We start from the raw sequence: 22534 nt of genomic DNA, 5'->3' as shown, positions 1-22534 counted from the left end.
GATCTGCACTGTCACAAGCTGGGCGTTCTGAAGAGAAGAGGATGTTACTTCTCATCAGAGCGCCCAGCTAGTAAAAGTATTAAAAACGCCCCGATGTACGCACATAATACACGCCCACTTGGACTTTTACTTTTAAACACACCCACTTGGACTTGTGCAAGCCTCATTTGCATAACTACAAAAATGGTCATAACTTGGCCAAAAATGCTCGTTTTTAAAAAATAAAAACGTTACTGTAATCTACATTGCAGCGCCTATCTGCTGCAATAGCAGATAGGGGTTGCAAAATCTGGTGACAGAGCCTCTTTAAGTCAGGAAAACCTCTTTATGACGTGAAAAGTAATATATATATATATATATATATATATATATATATATATATATATATATATATATATATATATATATATTTTGTTTTTTTTTAAAACTGATTTTTTTTTTCACCACTCATATTTTTTTCAATATTTTCTTTACAGCTGTTGAAAGGGAAAGTGGATCGAAAGACTTGAAAAGTACAGACCTAAGCTCAGATGATGAAGTAAAAAAGGATTCATCAAAAAAGAAGTCAAAAAAGCACAAAAAACACAAAAGCAAGAAGAAAAAGAAGAAAAAGAAAAAAGAGAAAAATGAGAAGAGATCTAAATCTACTTCAAGTGTTGAGGACCAAGAGAATGCCAGTCCAGAATCAAAGTCTGTTTGGAAACCAGTCCTTTCATCTCCAAGAGAGCAAGACAAACTGATTTCTTTGTCATCTCAAATGGAAGAGAATGTAGATCCCCTGCCTTCACTGAGCGTTCAAGATTATAATGTGGACTCTGTGAAAGAACATCCTGCGACTTCTCAAGTACATTTAGATTTTGGATTCTTTGGTCCTAAGTGTCCAAACGAAATGCACTTTTCTGCTTCTTCCATTGATCTCCCTGTATGTGAAGCAGAAATGCCAGAGACTTCAAAAGAACTGGCTATTGATTGTCAGGAGAAAAATGAACACATGAAATGTACGGATCAAAATAATGAAAAACCGCTTACAAACTGTGAAACTGCTCCTGCCCTTCAAAATGAAGTCTCTTTGCCTCAGCCAGGCGTGGTGCTTTCAGAAGGAATAAGTGTTGAATTAGGTGAAAGTAGATTAAATCCTGAAGGAAATGAAGATCTTAAACAATCTGATGATATAACTTCGTTACTATTGCAGCAACAGTCAAAATCAGCTAGTGTAAGTCTATCAAAATTCACCACAAAATCGCGGTCCAGGTCGAATTCCTTAGCAAGAGACCGTAAATCAAGGTCTAAGTCCTTGACGAAGTTGCCAAAGAAACCAGCTAACACAAAATCTCTAACTAGACCAAGATCACGTTCTACCTCTGTCGTTCGCAGGCAAAGGTCCCGATCCAGCTCAATTGGTCGAAGGCGGAGATCAAAATCCAAATCTCCAGTTAGACGAAGACGATCAAGGTCTAGCACTTCTGCACGGTATTCTAAATCGCCAATACGGAGTTGGTGGTCGAAGTCAATAAAAAACAGACAAAGGTCTGTGTCTATTGAAAGGAAGCGAAGGTCGAGAACAAGATCGCCAGCAAAGAGACGTAACTCAAGATCCAGATCCTCTGAAAAGGGACACTATTCAAGGACAAAGTCCAGTGGTAAAAGAATAGGGTCAAGATCCCGATCAGCAAATAGAAGAAGAAAATCAAGATCAACCAGCCGTAAACGTAGGCTGCATTCAAGATCAGCGAGTAGAAGAAAATCAAAATCTCCTTCGAAGACTAGCTCACATTCTAGGAAACGGAAATCTAAGTCTGCCTCTCCTCTTAGGAGACAAACGTCGAGAACATCCTCTGCTGTCAGAAGGTGTAGATCTAGGTCTCGTTCAGCTGTCCTAAAACGTAGGTCCAGATCTGGAGCCGCTTCCAGAAGGCAAAGGTCTGGTTCAGGTTCTAGAAGACGCAAATCAAGATCTGGCTCTTTTACACGGAGATCTAGGTCTGGGTCAGCTCCCAGAAGGGGCAGGTCAAGATCCGGCTTGGCTTTTAGAAGACGCAGGTCGAGATCTGCCGTGGCTACCAGGAGACGAAGGTCACGTTCTCCATCGGCTCCCAGAAGACGAAGGTCACGGTCTCCCTCAGCCACCAGAAGGAGGAGGTCACGGTCATTCTCGGCTCCCAGAAGGCGCCGGTCACGGTCTCCCTCGGTGATTAGAAGGCGCCGGTCGCGGTCTCCTTCAGCCCCTAGAAGGCGCAGGTCGAGGTCCACCTCCAGAAGGCGCAGGTCGAGGTCTGATTCAGTTTTCAGAAGACGCAGGATGAGGTCAGACTCCAGAAGACGCAAGTCAAGAACTGGATCAGACACTAGGAAGCCAAGATCGAGGTCTGGCTCATATACAAGAAGGCATAGGTCAAGGTCCTCTTCAGTTCTAAAAAGACTACCTTATTCGGCAACCAAAAGAAAGTCCAGGTCTACTTCAATTGCTAGGGGAGAGCAATCTGCATTGCTGACAAGTTCTTCTTTGGAAAGGAGGTCAAGGTCGAAAGGAAAAAATAACAAATCAAGGTCAAGATCTGGGTCTATCATTGCGGTGTCCAAAACTGTGGAACGTGAACCTACATTGCAGTCAACATCTTCTGCTGAACAAAGCATGCCTGAAACCATGTCATTAGATGAAAAACAGCTTTCCATTAGTGCGTCAACTGTTGGATCGTTTGGTCAAATCAAATTACCTGATGTAAGTTTAGCTTCAGTGACTGAATCCAAAAGCGGTTCATATCCGTCAGGAACCAGTTCACCTGTATCAGTAATGATACCATGCAATGAGAATTCTGTAGAAATGGAGTCTTCAGCGGTTTCAGCAGTGCATAATATTTTGCTGGATGATCACATGAAATCTACAACCTCCAAATGTCCAACTGAACAGATCGATTCTCCTCCTATTCCAATTAATGAGAGGCCCACTATAGAATGTTTGATGGATAGTGAGCAGATCTCTTTTACAACCACACAAAATGATTGTACAGAACATTCAGCAGAAGTTGTAAATGTGGTTGAACTCTCTAAAGAAGCGTTTGAGGTCAAGACCACAAATGATCCTTTTCAGCATACAAAGGTTGTTGATCTACGAATTGAGAATGAGCAAGAGCAAATGACTTCAGGCGGCAATGAAGAAGATGGGACTGTGTGTAAATCATTCAGTTCTTCTCCAGACTTTGATCCGTTACATGTACTATCACACCTGGCCAGCTTAGCGTCAACAGAATATATTAAATCTGAGCCGGCCATGGTTGTTACCTTAGATCGAGATCTATCCTATTCCTCATGTCCCAATAAGCCTTGTGTAGAAGCTAAACCAGAATTTGCTCATATAGGTTCAGTTTCTATATGCAATACCAGTTTAAAGGCAAGAGAAAATTCAGCCAATCTCAAAGCGGATAGAATGTCCTCGGATCATATTGCCGCCTCTCCAGACTTAAAATTGTCAAGTACTGATCCTTTGCCAAACTGCACAGAAAAGGATGCTCTCATGTCTACTTCTCCAGAGTCTATTGAATGTAGCAAGCATGCTGACACTGATGTACCAGAGATAAAGTATATGTCTCAGAAGGGTTGTATTTCTAGTACTGTCTTGGATCATTCTAGCATCACAGTTGAGCAAGACGTTTTGGAATTGCCTGTAGAAAATCAGGAGTCTTTGCATAGCTCTTCAACAATTGATCATATTACATCTGAAGGAAAGTCAAATTTTTCTCCAGTAACTTCTAATGAAGAATTGAATATGATATATAATAAGCAAGAAAATAACATCATAAATAGTATTTCAAATGAAAACCAAAATATTCCAGAACTTGGAAGTGTAAGCAGTATTGTCCCTGGTAGTTCGAAGCCCAGTGAGGAAGGTGTATCTGAAAGTATGTTAAGCACTCCTATTTTCAAGTCACCAACCTTGAATGAAGATGTAATACAACAGAGTTGCTTGAAAGAAAAACCTGAAACGCAATGCCAGGATGAATCTAATTTAAGTAGAAGCAGTGAATCAAAAGAAGACATTCTGGAAGCGAATCTGTCTGAAACTAACATTGTTACCCAAAAAGAGCGTTCCAGTCATGACATATGTATACCCAATGAATCGCACAATGAAAGTGCGTCCAGCTGTGTTATGCCGAGATACCGGTTAGACCATTCTAAATATAAGGATTATGTATCAAATGATAATTTAAAGGAAACCGGTCAATCTGAAGTATCGCACCCTATTGAAAACAAGACACTAGAAATAAAGCCGACAAAAGAAAATCTACAGACTATATCCTGTGAGCACATCCGTGAAGATCTTAGTAGTACTTGTCAAGTTAAAGAATCTAATAACTTGCCAGTATCCTCACCTTGCGGGATGGCACTTCTGAACACCTCTCAGCCACTTGAGGTAGATAAGATAAATGTTCATAGCTTATCAAAATTAGAGGACCATGAAGTCAGCATGGAAGAAAAGCCTGCCTCTGAAAGTGCTTACCGGAATAGTGCAGTTTCACCAAATATAGACTATGATGAGCTCTCAAAGTCCAAGCAATCAACAACTTTACCGAGTTCAAATATTACAAATTTGCCTGCTAGAGCGTCTCATGGCTTATGTCCATCCGCTAAAATCTATGACGCATCCTCTGAAAAGAATCCTGTATGCATGTCCGTTACGTTAAAAAATAACGAAATGTCTGTTTCGACTGATTCGACAGAAGAACGTAAAATGGAAAGCCAAAGACATAATGAAGTACTTTCAAACACTATTAACACAGAATCCTACGCTGATTGTAAAGTTGTCTGTAAACCATCTCCTTTTAATGACGCGAATGACGGCTGCACTAAACAGGGGGTGGACATGTTAGTTTATGGCGATACTGCGCAGTTGGAGAGTTCTGCTAACCGCATCCCAAGTAGTGATCATGAAGTCATCTGTCATTTTGAGAAAACGAGTAATTCAAGAGAACAAGATTCTTTAAGTGTTTTGCGTATTGAAAAACCGTGTTCCAGCTCGACTATTGACGAGAATATTGAGAGAGTGCAATTGGAGAATCAAAAAAATGCATTGTCGTGGAAAATGGCTGAACGCAGTGTTTCAAATACAGAGATTGATGAACATTGTTTTTATGACTGTAGTTCACAGAGAGAGATTGTCAGTAAACGCCCCCAATCTGTTCCAATGTCAAAAGACTCTGAAAGTGAATGCCTCACGAACAGTAAAGATAACATTAATTTACCTGCAGTAAATGAGGACTACAATAGACAAAAAAAGAGCATTGAATCTCGTACTTCAATGAGTTGGCCAAGTTTGTACGTACAAGAGAAAGTCCTACCCAAAAATGAAGATGGGGAGAATCTTGAGAGAGAAAGTTCAATCCAGTCATTAACAAAGGTTAAGAAAACTGAATTAGAAGCACAAAAGCAAACTGCAAAGGCACCTAATTATTCCAAGACTGAATTTGCTTCTAGCAGTTTAAGCGAAAGTAGGCCTCCGGAAGATCCAAAGATGTCACCTAAGCCCTTTCTCCATGAGGCTGGGAAGCTTTCTGTTACTTCGGTGCCTGTTCAATTCAAATTTAGCAAAACATTTAAGACTCTCAGCATTTCTCAGCTATGTAGCACATCTGAAGACTCATCTGATGTGGAACTTTCTACAGTTAACGCCTCTCCCTCGGTTGTTATGCATAACACCTCAGTGTCCACTACAGATCCTCCAAGGTCTAGTTCGAAGACTTCTCAAAAGTTGCCAATTGCTCAGACTGCCAATTTGAGTGTAGAGCCTTCCAAGTCCTGCTCTCCCATTACAGAGTTCTCACAGGATGGATCCATGGAGCCCTCTCAATTAGACCTTCAGTCTGGGCAGCTTTCTGAGAGAGACATTTTGCAGCCTGATAACCTCCAGACTTCAGAGGACTCTCAGACTGGTTCTAAAAGAACATTTCCCCATATTTCGAATGTGTTAACTAAATCAGGAGTTAAGCAGCGACAGTATCGATCAAGATCTGTAGCTAAAGATAGTCGAACACCTTCTGCAGATAGAGGGCAGCCCTCCCGTTCACGTTCAAAGTCTTTATCCCGAAGACACTGCTCAGATTCCAAATCTTCATCCCGGAAAAAGAGGTCCCATTCAACATCCAGAAAGAAAAGCTCACACTCTAAATCGGATAGAAGAAAACGTTCCCGTTCCAGGTCAAGAGGGCGAAAGAGGCGCTCACACTCAAAGTCCAAGGGGAAGAAAAAACGATCCACTTCAAAATTGTCAGAAAAAAGAAAGCGCTCTAGATCAAAATCATCAGAGCGGATTGGGGGTTCTAAATCGTTAGGAAAGCAGAGGAGCTCACGTTCTATGTCAAAAACACGAAAAAACAGATTGTCGAAGTCTCCAGAAAAGAAAGGAAGGTCACGTAGTAAATCAGAAACCAGAAAGAATTTACACTCCAAAACTGCAAGTACTAGGAAGAGGTCACAGTCCAAATCTCCAAACTGGAGGAGAAAATCACGCTCTAAATCATTGTCCTCAAGAAGCCGCTCAAGATCACTGTCTGCATCTTGGAAACGCCTTTCCCACTCAAAGTCTTCATTACATAGGAAACATTCCCATTCCAGCTCAAGATCCGCTTCTCCAAGAAGAAGTTCTCGTTCAAGAAATAAGAGGCGTTCTTTCTCCAGATCTCCGGCTGCACGAAGTAATTCAAGATCACGTTCTCGGTGGCATCGTTCCAGATCTCGGGGCAGATGGCGGCGTTCTCGTTCTCTTTCAAACTCCCGAAATCGCTCTAGATCAACATCTAGGCTTTCTTCTTCCTTATCCGCTAAGAAAAGAAAATCGTTGTCTCCTGTCCGTAAGCGGCGGTCACGATCACAAATCAAGCAGAAAGACAAATCTCCTGTAAGCAAACTCAAGTCAACATCACCGCCGCCACCACCGCCACAGAAAAAATTTGCCCAGTTAAAGTCTACAGGTTTTAAGCACAGCATTGGATTAAAGTCTCTTATTCAGAAACAGTTATCCCAAGCCAAGTCACAAGGATCAACCGGAAAGTTGTCCAAGGAACAAATATCTTTACCTAATGTAACAAGTAGATTGCAGTTATCTATTTTTTCTAATAGAACACAGGCCTCTGTGTCTAACTTGAGTACTATTGCACAGATGCCGGTACCCAATTTGGCTGAGGTACCTCTACCCAGTGTGTCTGCAGGATGTCAAGTTCCTATGCCCAATGTACCTCCTGCTGAACCACTGTCTGTGTCCAGCTTAGCTGCTGAAACACAGTTGTCTGTTCCTGATTTAACCACTGCAAACCAATGGCATGTGCCTGATATGTCTAGTGGAACACCGTGGTCTGTGCCCGATATTGCTGCAGGAACCCAATGGTCTATGACAGACCTAGCAGCTAGTACTCAGTGGCCTGTTTCTGATCTAACAGCCGGCACACACTGGCCCATGCATGATTTGAGTGTAGGAGCGCAGTGGTCTATGCCCGATCTTGCTGCTGGGACACAATGGGCTGTACCTGATGTAGCCACTGGGGCACAATGGGCAGTTCCTGACTTGGCAGCTGGAACTCAATGGACTGTGCCTGACCTCACTGCGGGATCTCAGTGGGCCATGACTAATCTGACTGCTGGAGCACAGTGGGCTGTGCCGGACTTGACTGCAACAGCACAATGGACTGTGCCTGATCTTACTGCTGGAGCACAGATACAAAGACCTGACTTTGCACCAGAAGCTCAAGTGCCAGGCTCAGATCTTGCACCTGAAGCACAAGTTCCTGGTTCTGACCTATCCACCGAAGCCCAAGTCCCTGGATCTGATTTGGCTTCTGAAGCACAGGTGCCTGGGTCTGACATGGTTGCAGACGCTCAAGTACCTCTTGAACATGAATTAACTTCTGAAGAGCATAGCGTGATTCCTGATGTAGCTGCTGAAGCATTAGTGCCAGTAGCAAGTTCAACAATTGTGCCTGATGTTGCTGCAGGAATTCCGTTGCCTGATGTCGCTGCTGATGCACAGATGCCAGTACCTGATGTTGCTGCTACAGTACATATGCCAGATGTGGCGACAGAAGCCCAAAGACAGATGTCTGACTTTGTTGTTACGCAAGCTTATATGTCTTTGTCACCTGAAGTGTCAATGGAGGGTGCAAATTTTGGAGAGCCTAATGTAGCTTCTGAACATCAAATAGAATCTGATTCATGTGATGATTCTGCACAGCAATCCTCATTTGAGCCCAATGTTAATACTTCACAGAATTTACAAATGAAAGAAGCTTCATCCTCTGTTCAACTATTTCCTCTAGATTGTTTTGCTAACTCTCAGTCTACAGACTTGAATGATAAAGCCATCTCACTAGATAAACAGGATCTACTGTTGAATAAAGACCCAGTGACAGACCTACTAATTAACCTTTCTCAAGTAGAACGTGGCATGGACTCTGAATGTCATCTAAGTAGCGAATCGTGTAGGTCATCTGATGTCCCTTCTGCTTCATGTGAGAGCTCTGATTACCCTAAAACAACACTGACCATTTCGAGTCCTGTCCATTCCATATCTGTGGAGGCAAATGCTACGCAAGAACCTAGTTTGACTGATTGCCATAGAAGCCCTGATAACTGCTTACAGTTTGAACCCCTTGCTAGCTCTCAATGCTGCCCTAACCAGACAGGAGGGGTTGACACCAATGATGACCGTGACCAGCGTCTACTTACTGTGACAAACTCAACGACTGACTGTAACTTAGAGGTTCAATCAAACAATAGTTCAGATAATACACTGATAGAAGAACAGTGTTCCAAATCTGACTGTTCCACATGGATTGCGCCTTATGCAAGCCCTGAAAACCTATTACTGGAGGAGCCCTCTGTTAATTCGAACATAATGCTAGATATTAATTCTGATAGAATTTCTGACCTCAACAAACTTGAAGTTTGTACTCCTAGCCATTCTCCACAAGTAAAACTGAATCCTAGCCTAAGCCTACCACATCCTACTGAACCCTTTTCTAGTCCAGAACGCCCTCGTCTTGTTGAACCGTATGCTAGCCCTGACCACCCTCAGTTGGTGGAACCCTATTCCAGCCCAGTACATCCCCAGTTGGTGGAGCCCTATTCCAGCCCACAGCATCCCCCATTTGTGGAACTCTATTCCAGTCCAGACCGCCCTCAGCTTGTGGAACCTTACGCTAGTCCGGACTTTCCACAGCTGGTTGAACCATATGCTAGCCCAGATCGCCAACAGCTGGGTGAACCCTACACGGACACAGAGCACACACAGACTTGTCAACCTTGCATCAGTCCTGTCTTGACCGAAAACACCTGCAGTCCTACTGAGACCAGTCTTGAAAATTCTGAAGTATGTTCTAACTCTGGCCAAACGTTGACATATCCTACTGATGTCACCTATCACACTCCCCTGGTATGCACTCAAACAAATGTTGACATCGTTTTGCCAGATAAGCCTGATATGAATACAAGCTCATCCTGTGCTGATGGTTCAAAAGTTAAAGATTTTTCTCAACTTCATGAATACTCTTTGACATCGGATGTACCTAAAAAACAAAATGAAATCGTTAATTCTGACTATCCTCAGTTTAGTAAATTAAATAATGCAAGTGGATCTCTGCAAGAGGTACCTTCCCCTACTCTTCTAAACGCTTCTAATAAGTTAGAAAGCAATGTGAGTCCCAACGAGACAACAGCTGAAGAATGTTCTCCGATAGAATGGCAGTCAGTGGAAACTTCTACAGGTTCTAGTTTAGAGCACTCTACAAGCTCTGCCCAGCTCTTGAGTAAATCTGTTTGCAGTCCTCACTCAGTTCACCTAGATGAATCTTTTCCCATCACTGACTGCAAGCCTCTTACTTCTCCTGAGCCAAAGGTTGATCAATCCTGTGCTACCACCAATCTGCAGCTTCTGGGTGTACAGTGTGTAAGAGATGAACTTCTCCATTCAGAAGAATTATGTCCTATTAAGGAAGTTTTCCAACCACATAAAGACTGTAATAGTTCTGAACAAGAACAATCAGATAAACTTTATAATATGCCAGTTCAACCCCAGGAAGACTTTCCAAGCCCATCTATATCACCCACAAATAAACAAAGTCTTAATGCTGCTCATACACCGTTTACTGAATATGAACTAGTTTCTACTGAGGACCCAATAAATCACCCAGACAGAATTTTGAACATTCCTGTCTTACCAATATTAGAAAAAACTTCAGCTGATGTCATAAATTTACATGGTGGTGATCTGCCTTGTGCCATCATGCCTTTACCAGATAAACCGGAACAAGAAACAGTCACTGAGCATGCTCACTCAGAAGAGAGTAAAGTTTCGGTCTTTCCTGACAAATTGCTTACAACTCGAATTGATAAGCCTTTGGACAAACCACCTAGATCAGGCCGGGTCGTGCTTGATGATGATCAAGATAGCTGTTGCTCTTCCTCTTCAAAACATCTCCCTGATTATCCTAGTAGTTTTCTTCCAGAGCATTCATGTAATGAGGACCAAAGCACACCCACAGACTCTTCTACCCAAATCAACCAAAGTCTTTTGGAAGGCCACAACCATGACCATGCCCCCACTTACATCACAGAGCATGACCAACCTATTCTTAAAACGGATGAGTCTCTTAACACAAGTGCTTTCCAATCACCAGAATTGTCTCTTCACAGATATATTGATGACCCATTGCATACTGAAAATGTTTTATGTCCAACGAGTGTACCATGTTTAAACCAAGATAAAGTACAATGTTTGATCTCTAACCAGGCCTCGGACATGTCTGAGTGCATGAAGCAAAAGACTGAGGATTCTGATGAGTGTATTAAAATTGACAATCCTTATACGACGACTCCACCAGACCTATTGCCTTATGATTCTGATCAGCCAACAGATATTTGTTCTGAACCTTTATCTGAGCCAGTCCCATTCAACTCGCAACCACCACCAGAACTTCTGCCTTATGATTCTGAGCAACCTGCAAACCCTTTTCTCAGTATTTCAGAATATTCTACTGAACAAGGCTCTTCCGTTTTTCATGCACCACCTGAACTATTGCCCTATGATTCGGATCAACCCACTGTCTTGCATAACCAACAAACAGAACCTACTGGAGAACCACCAGTCTATGACTCAACTACTATCCATGAAACACACAACGCTTTAGATCTGCCTTCAATGGACTCTGTAGAAAACTCTGGTGGTAATGCAAGACTTGATATACATGTAATTCCAGAAAAGTATGTCAATACTACAGTCAATCCGCAGTTAAGCTTTGTAACGGAAGTGACTTCTGAATGTTCTATAGTGGAGAATTCGTCAAAGGAGCACACATTTACTTCAGAAATTCTACAAGAATATTCCGTTCCATCTGCAGTTGTGGACTGCACCCAAGAGTATCAAAGCTCCTCCTGGTCTTCAACTGATGAACACCACCCTTCTCAACAATTAGCAGAAAATGACCAACCTGTTGTACAGCCAGTTTTAGGTTCAGAAGTTCCAGTACATGTGATTTCCAGAGGTGAAGACCAAACCGAGCAGATCCCTCCATTAACAAATATTTCTGACACTTCTGAGGTACAATGCTCTTCAGCTTATGAGTTGGTGAATCCTTCTGAATCTGACACCACAAGAGTTTTGCCTTTGGTACAAGAAGAAATTAGTCTGGAAACTGCTGAGACACATTCACCCTCCAAGTCCTCGACAAATTCTGAATGTCTACAGTCCAAACCTGTATCTAGCGAAACCGATCCCATCTCCGAATCGAAAAGCATACGTGAATATTCACGTTCAAGATCAAAGGACAGAGAAAAATCTAGATCTAAATCGGCCTCAAAAAGTGAACGCTCTCGCTCTAAGTCAGTGACACGGACAAAGTCTTTATTAAGATCAAGGAAAACAAAGTCTCGCTCAGCTTCTAGTGAAAGCAACAGAGTATCGCCTTCAGTAGTAAACCGGAAGGAATCCACATGTGTTGTGCACAAAAGATCGTCAAGTTCAACATCTGTGGAACGTAGAAAGCGGTCTCGCTCTTCATCAAAATCTCCTAGAAAACGCTCTAATTCATCTGTTAGCCGCAAGGGTCAAAAGAGGAGCTCACCATCTAAATCTCACCAAAGGAACTCTCGCTCACCAAATGAGTTTCGTAAACTGTCTCGTTCACCCTCAATTTCCAGTAGGAGACGATCCTCTTCTGTAACACGCAAGAGGCGTTCAGCTTCTGCAACTCGAAAGAAACGCTCTCCATCTTCTGGTACTCGGAGGAGGCGCACCCCTTCACCCGCTGTGACTCGCAGGAGACGCTCACCCTCTGCCACTCGCAGGAGACGCTCGCCCTCTGCCACTCGCAGGAGACGCTCGCCCTCTGCCACTCGCAGGAGACGCTCGCCCTCTGCCACTCGCAGGAGACGCTCGCCCTCTGCCACTCGCAGGAGACGTTCGCCCTCTGCCACTCGCAGGAGACGCTCGCCCTCTGCCACTCGCAGGAGACGCTCGCCCTCTGCCACTCGCAGGAGACTCTCGCCCTCTGCCACTCGCAGGAGACGCTCGCCCTCTGCCACTCGCTGGAGACGTTCGCCCTCTGCCACTCGGTGGAGACGCTCTCGTACACCCTCTGCCCCTCGCAGGAGACGCTCTCCTTCACCCTCTTCTACTCGCAGGAGACTCTCTCCTTCACCCTCTGCCACTGGGAGGAGATGCTCTCCTTCACCATCTGCCACTCGCAGGAGACTCTCTCCTTCACCCTTAACATCTCGAAGACCATCGCCAACTGAATTTCGAAGGAAAAGGTCTCCATCATTGTCTGCATCTCGCAAACGGAATTCCCGCTCCCCCTCTATACCAAGAAAAAGGCGCTCCCGCTCCACATCTGCCTCCCGCAGAAGACGGTCCCGGTCTGCTTCCCAGAGGAAGCGCTCCCGTTCCCCGTCTGCCCCCAGAAAAAGATCAAAGTCTAAATCTCAATCGAAATCGCCAAAAGGCAAACCGACAAAGTCTGATCGATCTCGGAGTTTGTCACATACTGAGACGTCACGTAAGAGGAAAACACAATCGCGATCTTTATCAAGAGGCAAGAATACTGATGAAAAGAAAAGAAAAAGGTCTAGCTCTAAAGATTCTTCTAAAGATTACTATAGCGTCAAACAAAGGCGGAAAAGTCGAACACCTCCAAGACGGAAAAAGTCAAGATCTCCTGGCAGGAGAGCAAGCTTATGTAAATCTCCAGTAAGAAGGAGACGATCAAGATCGCCTATAAGAAGGAAGAGTTTCAGTAGGTCTCCCATACGTCGAAAGAGATCAAGATCTAGGGATCTCTCTATGGACTCTCTCAGGTCCCCGAAACGTCTCACAGATCTTGGTAAATATATGCTTTTGAGGTCTAGTGCTGAAACAAAAAAAAAGTTACTTAATAGAAAAAAGTCTAGCTTCATACCACACTGTAATTTTACCTGACAAGTAACCCAGATTGCGCTACAAGTTACAAGGCTTGACTACTGCTGAACTACTTTTTCCTTCTCTGCTCTCAGCATAATGCTAATACAAGTTTGCACCAAAGAGCGTAGTTATTTTATATAAACATTCTGTCTTTTACAAGTCTAATGCTATGTTCCAAATTGCTGTTGTGCTAAAGGCAGAGAAGGAGCAAGCAGGGTTTGCATTGCTTAAAGACTACCTGCCAGGTATGTACAGAAAATAATGTGCAAGACTCGTGTGTTTTCTCGTTCATGTGTTCCAAATAATGCAGCATAGATTGCGAAGTGTGCGTGCTGCACATTGCTCATATAATGAATTAGATGAGTGAGGGCTGTCTCTTAGGGTATGTGTACACAACCTCTTTTAGACGTAATGGAGGCGTTTTACGCCTCGAATTACGCCTGAAAAGACGGCTCCAATATGTCGGCAAACATCTGCCTATTGCTTGCAATGGGTCTTACGATGTTCTGTGCAGACGAGCTGTCATTTTAGGCGTCGCTGTCAAAATACGGCGCATAAAATGACGGCTCGTCAGAAGAAGTGCAGAACACTTCTTGGGACGTTTTTGGAGCCGTTTTCTCATAGATTCTATTGAAAACCGCTCCAAAAACGGCCGTAAAAACGCGTGTTGCTCAAACGTCTGAAAGTCAGGAGCGGGTTTCCCTTGATTTTCAGCCGTATTTTGTTAATAGTTTGAACGTACCCTTAGATTCCTGTATTCTGTTTGCGAACGTCCTCTGTGGCTCCTATGGATTAGCCCTGTCTCCTTTCTTTCATTGTTCATGCTAAGCAGCATGTACTCTAGGCAATGCGTTCTGCCATGTCTGGAGCAGGAAACCAAACACCGTACAAAAGTATAGAAGGGAAACACATGAATTGGTTAGTCTTGCATAGGATATTTTTTTTGCACATAACTGGAACGATGATGTTTTATGGCGTATTCACTGAATATGGTCCAACCAGTAAAACCCCAAATCATTCTGAGAACGAGTATCCTTTCCCAGCAGAGAAGTGCTTGCACATGTGGCTAAATCTATTTCCTTATCTCTCATAAACTAAAACGGAGGTTAATCACTCGTGTGTGTGTGTGTGTGTGTGTGTGTGTGTGTGTGTGTGTGTGTGTGTGTTCACTAAGCCATCCGAAATGGGGACCGTACACCCACAATTTTTTAAATTATCAGCCACATAAAAACCTATAGATGGTCACATTTCAAAAGAATGTAGAAATTACTACATTTAGGCAGGTGATTCTCCATCACATTGGTATGGACTGCAATATAAAAGTAATCAATTTAGTCAGTTTCAATTTTAGCAAAGTAATAGAATATATAAAATTCTGGCAGTGACAATGTACATGTTAGTATTTTATCATACCTTCTAGACTAAGGAAAACTAAATTTGTGGATATCGGATATTCTAGGTTATAGATTAAAATGTGACTGATTTAATTTTGTTCAGAAGCTATTGATAGTTGCGCCTAATAGTTGTCTGCCGCTTATGTTCAGCAAAACATCTATGGAGTCTGTGAACTTGGCCCTCCACAAATTAAGTTCTAGTGTGTCCCTGGGTCAATATATCCAGTGTTAGAGGATCTGTCACTGGTCTATTAATGCCTTTTCTCCTAACTAATCTGAAAGGCGCTATGATGCTGATAATGACTGTCATTTTTTGTCCAAAATGTTTATTTGCAAAATTATGACCAATTTTTTTTTTTTTAAATATGCTACTTTGGCTATACTTGCCAAATGGGAGGTGACTCTTTCTTTTCACTTTGGGCGGTGTAATGTTTTCTGTATGATGTTGTCCAATCCGAATACAGCTTCTCCCCCTTCCATGCCGCGCAACATAGCCTGATCTTATAGTATACAGCTTCCATTCTCGACTCTGTAGTCAACTGGTTGTTTCACAGCTAGAACTGCAATCCTGGTGTCATATGAAAGATTAGAATCTCCTCTTTCATGTCCCCAGAACCACTGTTCTAGGTGGCCGCAGCCATGGCTGTTTGAAGTGATCCCTCTTCCCTCCAGCCTCAGTCTCTCACACTGTGTGAAGCAGCTTCATGCTGATAGGACAGCGTCCGAGGCTGTGAGGAGGCTCCACCTCTGGAGAGTCGCTTTTCTGTCTAGTATAGCCTCATTTGCATATTTAGAAAAAAAGCTCAACTTTTAAAATGAACATTTTGTGACACAATTTTCACTATTCGTGTGACCACCTATTAGATGAGCTAGGAGATAGGGCATTACTGAACTAGTGACAGGTCCTCTTTAAAGGGATTGGACCTCCTATATAGAGCAACTCAGACCCTTCGGGAAACCTGGTGATCGTTGCTCGTAGACTCTGGAGCTTCTGACATGTATCTATGGTCTATTTAGGAATACTGTTATGTGGTATCTTTTTTTTAAATAGGAAATGCATGTTTTTTAATCTGAATACATTAAATATTACTTGCCTTTTCAGACAAAGCACAGCTTCTGGAAATTGCCAAAGCTAACGCAGCTGCCATGTGTGCTAAGGCAGGTGTTCCTTTACCATTAAGCTTGAAACCTGCTATGACGGCTGCTACACCGGCTGAAGACAAAATTACCCATCGGACGTATGGTGGAACTATACAGGAACTCACTGAGGTTAGTAAATGTTCATTTCTACAAAAAAAACAAAACCTTAAAATTGGCTAATTGTTCCTAATTTATACGGTGTTAAATAAAACCTTATTCAATAGAGATGATTGTTTGTTTGTTTGTTTGTTTTTTTAGCCTGGTTTTGGAGTTTTACTGATTTTTTTATCGGCTTGTAATTCGCCGACCTTTTGGATGCATTGTAACACCCCAATGGTATTCTATTGAACCGTTGCAAAGGGTGAAAATCTGTGCGATCGTTCATTCTGCCGATTAGAGAATCCAAAACACACCTTAAAACCCGTCTCTGTCCTGTTGACATGTACTTTACTGTGTGGGGGTTTTTGATGCGACAAGTCTGCTACGTCTGAACATAGCCTAGATTGTGACCTTTTTAGTTAACACTTGTTTGCGTTTAAATTTTTGTATTTTTTTTGTTTGAAGAAATGCAAACAAATTGCTCAGAGTAAAGAAGATGATGTGATTGTAAATAAACCTCACGATTCTGATGACGAGGAGGAAGACCGGCCTTTTTATAATCATCCGTTTAAAGTCAGTGAACATAAACCAATTTCCTTTAGTTTACTGGTAAGTTCTTGTCGATTCTACCAATTAAGTACTGTATAAAAGATGATGATGCATCAACACGGAGATGTCGGTCAACAGCAAAAAATTTACTTTGTAACTTTTTATTCTTTTTCCCTCATTCAAAATGTTTGCATAATACAATAGTAGACACAGAAAAAATCTGAACGGATAAAATATAGGGGGAGGGGGGAGGGAGTTCCCACAAGGCGTGCCTGGTAAGCTGCGCCATGGTAGAAGGACTAGTATCAAAGGACTCTCGACCTGAGCCACAGTGCACAGTAAACGGTGTCAAATAACCAAGTGTTCAAGGGGATTTTTCTAAGAACTTTTTAGGTTTTGTAAAGAGCTGGGTTGGAACAAAACAATCTGAGTGTCTTTTTAAAAGTTTAGGTGTAATCAAATTTTGAAAGTTTTTTTTAATGTTTATTTTTTGCTTGTTTTAGCCTGGGTAGTACAGAATTTTGAGGTACATCAGTATTCACATTCAGCATACTTTCCCTTTATTTGCGAGATAAGTGATGTTAATATGTTGCTGTGCCTTCTTGTCGGTAGATATCATTAGATATGATTTGTGTATCTAATGTTTAATATTCAGTTATTTTGTAAAATCAAGAACCATCAAAACGGATCCCTCCTCCCTATCCTAAAAACAACTTGAAAATTGCCTTGCAGACATTTTTCTTTTCCTGCCTGTGCACCAACTTCGCATAATAAATAAGTTGAATGTTGTAGCCTTTACTTTTTTTCTCTTTTGATCTGCAAGGTAGTCACCGGTTCATCTTATGTTTGTAAAGGAGCTGAAACTTTGACTGCTCCTACAAGGAAGGCGTCCCAGAAGCGAAGGACTTCCATCCTACCTGTCATGCTAACTAATTACCTGCCAGACAGGGTTGCGTAAAGAAAGCCTCTGGGCAGAATTTACGCTGTTCTGCCTGGTGCAGGGCCTGAGAGGGTGGTTGACTCAATCCCTATGTCATGCACCACCTTCTCAAACCCTGCATTAGACCGAATACAATGTATTTAATTGTGCCTCGAGTGTTTCTTTTAAAGGGTAACTAAACGTTTAAACTTTTGACGTGTCACAGTGACATGTCGGAAGTTTTGATCGGTGGGAGTGCGAGCGCTGAAACCGCCACCGATCGCTAAAACGAAGCTGCAGAATTGCTCGGGTGAGCGCTGTGTGCTTCTTTTGTGTATGGATTCAGACGTTCTGAAAGTTTAGTTACCCTTTTAAAGATTCCTGCTTGTGACACAATTTGCCAGTGTACAATGTATTAAAAGTAGCACTGGGCTACCTTAGCATAGTCTCTATCTGCTTATCATGGGAGGAGGTTTTTGATGCTTTGTCACAGATTTGATTTTAGCTGCTCCTCAATATGTTTCCTACTGAAGGTCCAAACTGGTGCCGTAACAAGTCCTCGTGATTTATCCTATTCTTTTACATGTCTACTAAATTACTGATTTTTTTGTTTTTTCTATCTAGAATCCCACCCTGAAACCAGCTCTGAAAAATCAGGTAACTTTGACAAAGGAATTTCCAGTGTCCTCTGGTTCTCAGCATCGGAAGAAAGAGTCTGATAAAGTTTATGGAGAATGGGTCCCAGTTGATAAAAAGACAGAAGAAAGCAAGGATGATGTCTTCACAAATACAGGCCCCTCACAGGTAAGAGTGTTTTGTATGTGTATATACCCGGCAAAATCGTGGCTTGTTCTTGTCCATTTATTCACCAGCATATGTCCCCTTCATATGTAATAGTTTGCTTTTTTTTTTTTTTTTCTGTCCTTGTTGGTGTACTTGAGGGTACCTGACTTTTCATAAGTGTTAGAATCTGATCTGATTAGTAGTCGTTGAGTGGAACTGGTTAAAGGGAATGTGCCATCAGAAAATGACCTATTATTTAAATCAAGTTTTCATGTTAAACTTAATAATTATTTTTATATATTTTTTTTTAGCATTTTCCACCTTTCTTAATAGACTGATCCTTCTTGTTCTGTGGAGATCATTTCTAAGAAGTCATCATTTTCACAGACAGGATTACACTGACAGGTGACACCTCTATATAGATAACACAGGATCCACCAATCCTAATAGACTGTTCCTTCCTGTTCTGTAGAGATCACTTCTCAGCAGTTATCTCATTATCACAGGCAGGATTACAATGACCGGTAACCTATATATAGATAACACCGAATCCACCTTCGACAATGGGCGATACACAGCTCCCCCTTTTTGCACAGTGACCGCTGCACAGGTCACAGAGCATGCCGAGGAAACGCTCCCATATAAGTCAATGGGTCAGCTCTAGACTATGTTATGGTCATGTGACTGCTGTAAAGGAAGTGTCTTAAAGCTGTTAACAGCAACTCAGGCAAAATGGCTGCCCCCGTAATCATGTACAGAAAGAACATAGAATAAAAAAAGCCTACAATCAAAAAAATAAAAACATTACTTTCTGGTTTTAATTAGATAGAAAATAGATTTTGTGAAGATTGACATGTATAATATAGCAAAAACCTCAGCTTAGACCCTCTGTTGGGCACATGTTCATTCTCCTTTTTCTCTCCTGTAATATTACATACACATTCGAGGATTTTCTCTTCACGGTGCTCTTTTTATGTGACTGCAGCAATCATGGGAAATTGTCAATTCCACCAGTTAAACTGTTCTTGGTTCCTTCCTCAGACTTTCTTTTTATATATTGTCATTTGGTAGCTGATCATGAAAGATGGATCAAATGCCATTATTGATAAAAGTTTTTGGGGTGTCTGCACTCTTGAAATAAACATACGTGCTGCTATTGTCTGCATTACTGATTAATGCCACCGTCCTGCCAACTTGGCAGCCTGTGTGAAATGGTAACTAATACTCAAGTGTCTTCTGTTACTAGGTGAATCTGTTTTTCATACCTTTTTATAAATACATATTGCAATATGGCATTTTCTTGTTTTACAGTTCTAGAATTGTTTGAGGAAGGTGGATTATCCACACTTATATACCTGTTGCCAAACCAACGTGTACTGATGGGCTGAGACCCTCCCTTCTTTAATGGCCTCACATGGACCTAATGCTTCCAGATTCTGAGTTCTGATTGGTTGCAAACTGGTCATTAAAGAACACTAAAGGACTGATTCCTAACAGCTACAGGAAAATGAAAAAGACAACCAGCCCCCCAGATGCGCAGAAACTATGTAAAGTTCATCAAAACTATGGACATATATATATATTTTTTTCTTTCTGTGCAAAGTTGTGAACGCTATCGGCATTTGTCCACATAATGCTGCCATGGTATGAAGCATCCAGAACCATGAAACCAAGTCCGTAACCAGTTAATGACTTTTAGTAGACATGTAATAATTCACAATTTTTTTTTTCTTTCTTTTTTGCAAATTTGAACTTATAATAAAAAAAATATATAAAAAAAAAAAAAAAAGTTGGAGCTTAACCTATATTTGGCTACAGCTATCGCTTGTTTTCACATACTGTACGTAGTTGGAGGATTAAGCTATAACATAGGTATCTGAGACACGTGCGTACTTTGCATGGATCTACTTTCGTAATCCTGTTTTTTTTTTAGAATGGACTTCTCACCTATTCTGTGTTCCCATAATGGACTTAAAAATTTGATCTGATTTTAATATTTACATATAAAACTGATTCTTAAGCGGACTCTTATAACTGGATGAGTAGTATAATTGTATTATATTGCACTACCCACCTATTGATGTCTATGGTGCCGTTTTCTTGGCCATCTTTTGGCGCAGTAGTCAAGCGAGTAACCTTATGGCTGCCTCAACTATGGTTTGTCACCTATACACAGCCGACCCAATCACCATTATAAACTGCATTGGTGTAACCTTGGCAAATTTGATATTGATGATCTAGTTAATAGTCAATTGACTGCAGTGTATAAATCCTTCCTGGCCAGTCCTGTCTGCACAGTAGATTGGTTCCGTTTGATTTGAAGTGAGAAACTTACTTCACATTGGTATTAGACTGGGTTCACATTGTGCGTTATTGTTGCATTTTTAAACGCTGCAAAAAAATAAAAAATAACCCCAAAAAAACAACTGAACATGAACATTAAATTCAAAAGCCGATTACAGCTGAGAGATTTAAAAACGCATTCGCTTATCTTGGAACGTTTAAAACGCAACAAAAATGCACAATGTGAAGCCAGCCTTAGAGCAGGAAGAACTTAGACTTCAATACTATGCACACTGAAAATACGGCAAATTTTGTAGGTTACGTCATCATTTTTCAAGGTTGTAAAGATCCGAGTTAATTTTTTTATTAATGTTACCGGACTGGGTACCATTTGTGCAGATATATAATTCACTTCATCTCCAAAATAATGCTTTTCAGATGCGATCGTTTCAACGTTTTACGCATTTACAAAAATTTTCGTATCGGTAACTAGAATCTGCAATGACTTCAACCCTTTTTGGGGCTTTCACAGCCTCGCTCCTCATCCAACAAATCCCGTTATATCTGAGGATCTCGTGCGGCTCGTTGAGTCACATTACATTACGTGCTAGCGCACAACTGTACGACCTTCTTTAATATCGTGTTTTGTCTTTTCAAAACGGAAAGAAAAATGTGATCCTTTTTTAAGAATTCTTCAATGAGTTCACGCTATTCTATTCAGTCTGTGTAAATGTATCGGCGGCATCTCGCAGGAACAAAATACGCAAAAGCTGTATGATTTTAGAAACTCGCTCCACACGTAATCCCTCCACTGCCAGAGACATGCAGTGCCTTGCACTATGGACGCTTCTGGTAGCAGAGCAGTCGAAACTGCTTGTAAATATGTTTCTATTGTAAATTGACTCACTATAAAGTCCGATACCGCTGTATATACATATTGTTATGTTTAAAATGTATGAAAATAGTTGAATAACGGGCAAATTAGTCGTGTGCTTTGTTTTACGCCAGAATGTTTTTTGGGTTATATTTTTTTTCCCCTGATGTTTCTGATCATTTTTTTGGGGTTTGTGAAGACTTGTGTGATTTCACTGTTTTATTTTATTTTTTGTCTCGTCTGCATACAACCTTTTTAAAAGCACGAATTGCTCTGACAGGTTTGTGTAACGTCCTTTTTACACCCGATTTCAAGCTTTTTTTGTTTTTGTAACGTTGGAAAGAATCTCTGATGCGAATTACCTTTTGCAGCTTATGTTGACTTTGTCCGATGTCATGAAGTTGTTTTTGATATTTGATAGAACACACGTCCTATTTCGCTGTAGCCATTTTAACCGTTAATTATGGAAATAAATTGGGGATAATTGCTTTATATGGATTTTTAAGCATTCAAAATTGCTTGATGGCAACCACACTTTGTATTGGCAGAGGATCTAGAATGGGCATTTATGAAAAATGGGCACCGGGGATATGCATTGTAACCTTAGCAACCGGTCAGATTACAGAAGCCGATTTTCTTCGGGAATATAAAAGCACCTTCTGGGTTAGTCAACGTTTCATAAGTGTCTGTATTATATGGAGAAAGTCAACGTAAACCAACATCAGAAACAGCTGTCAGATGAACTATTCTTCACATCAGATACCAAATAACAAGTTCTTGTAAATGTTTAAATTCTTTTTTTCTGGAAATGTAATTTTGAAAACGAATAAACAGATGGTCCAAAATGTTGTTTTGCGTTTTAAATGTTCATTATTAATTAGTACTCATGTATAAGATTCTTTTAATGTAATATGAAGAGCCAAATTAGGTTGTGGTTAAGATTTTAGGGCTTTCATTGAACTGCTGGTCCAGTAGGGCGTTAAATTTAGTCTTAATGCCCTGCACTGTTTTTCTAAAATGTTGAGGTGGGGGATAATGAGATTATTCTGAGGCAGTGA

At 41.4% G+C, this 22534-nt stretch overlaps 1 protein-coding gene across 10 annotated transcripts in view; it reads left to right on the top strand.

Annotated features, from left to right (window-relative positions):
- The window catches only part of SON (SON DNA and RNA binding protein), an 87181-nt gene that overhangs the window by 36601 nt on the left and 28046 nt on the right, over nucleotides 1-22534 (top strand). For 9 of the 10 annotated variants that reach the window (XR_012881601.1, XR_012881600.1, XR_012881599.1 and 6 more), the window contains 4 exons: nucleotides 477-13358; nucleotides 15932-16098; nucleotides 16534-16677; nucleotides 18161-18340. Coding sequence is in view for 6 of the 10 variants with exons in the window: in XM_075854560.1 (XP_075710675.1) it covers nucleotides 477-13358; nucleotides 15932-16098; nucleotides 16534-16677; nucleotides 18161-18340 (13373 nt within the window). In the remaining 4 variants the exon portion in view is untranslated. Of the gene's footprint in view, nucleotides 1-476; nucleotides 13359-15931; nucleotides 16099-16533; nucleotides 16678-18160; nucleotides 18341-19630; nucleotides 22322-22534 lie in introns of those variants that run through there. The other variant, XM_075854565.1, reaches the window with a different exon arrangement.

This window comes from Rhinoderma darwinii, chromosome 2 (genome assembly GCF_050947455.1).
Source record: "Rhinoderma darwinii isolate aRhiDar2 chromosome 2, aRhiDar2.hap1, whole genome shotgun sequence".
NCBI lineage: Eukaryota > Metazoa > Chordata > Amphibia > Anura > Rhinodermatidae > Rhinoderma > Rhinoderma darwinii.
This window is presented reverse-complemented; position numbering and strand designations above follow the sequence as displayed.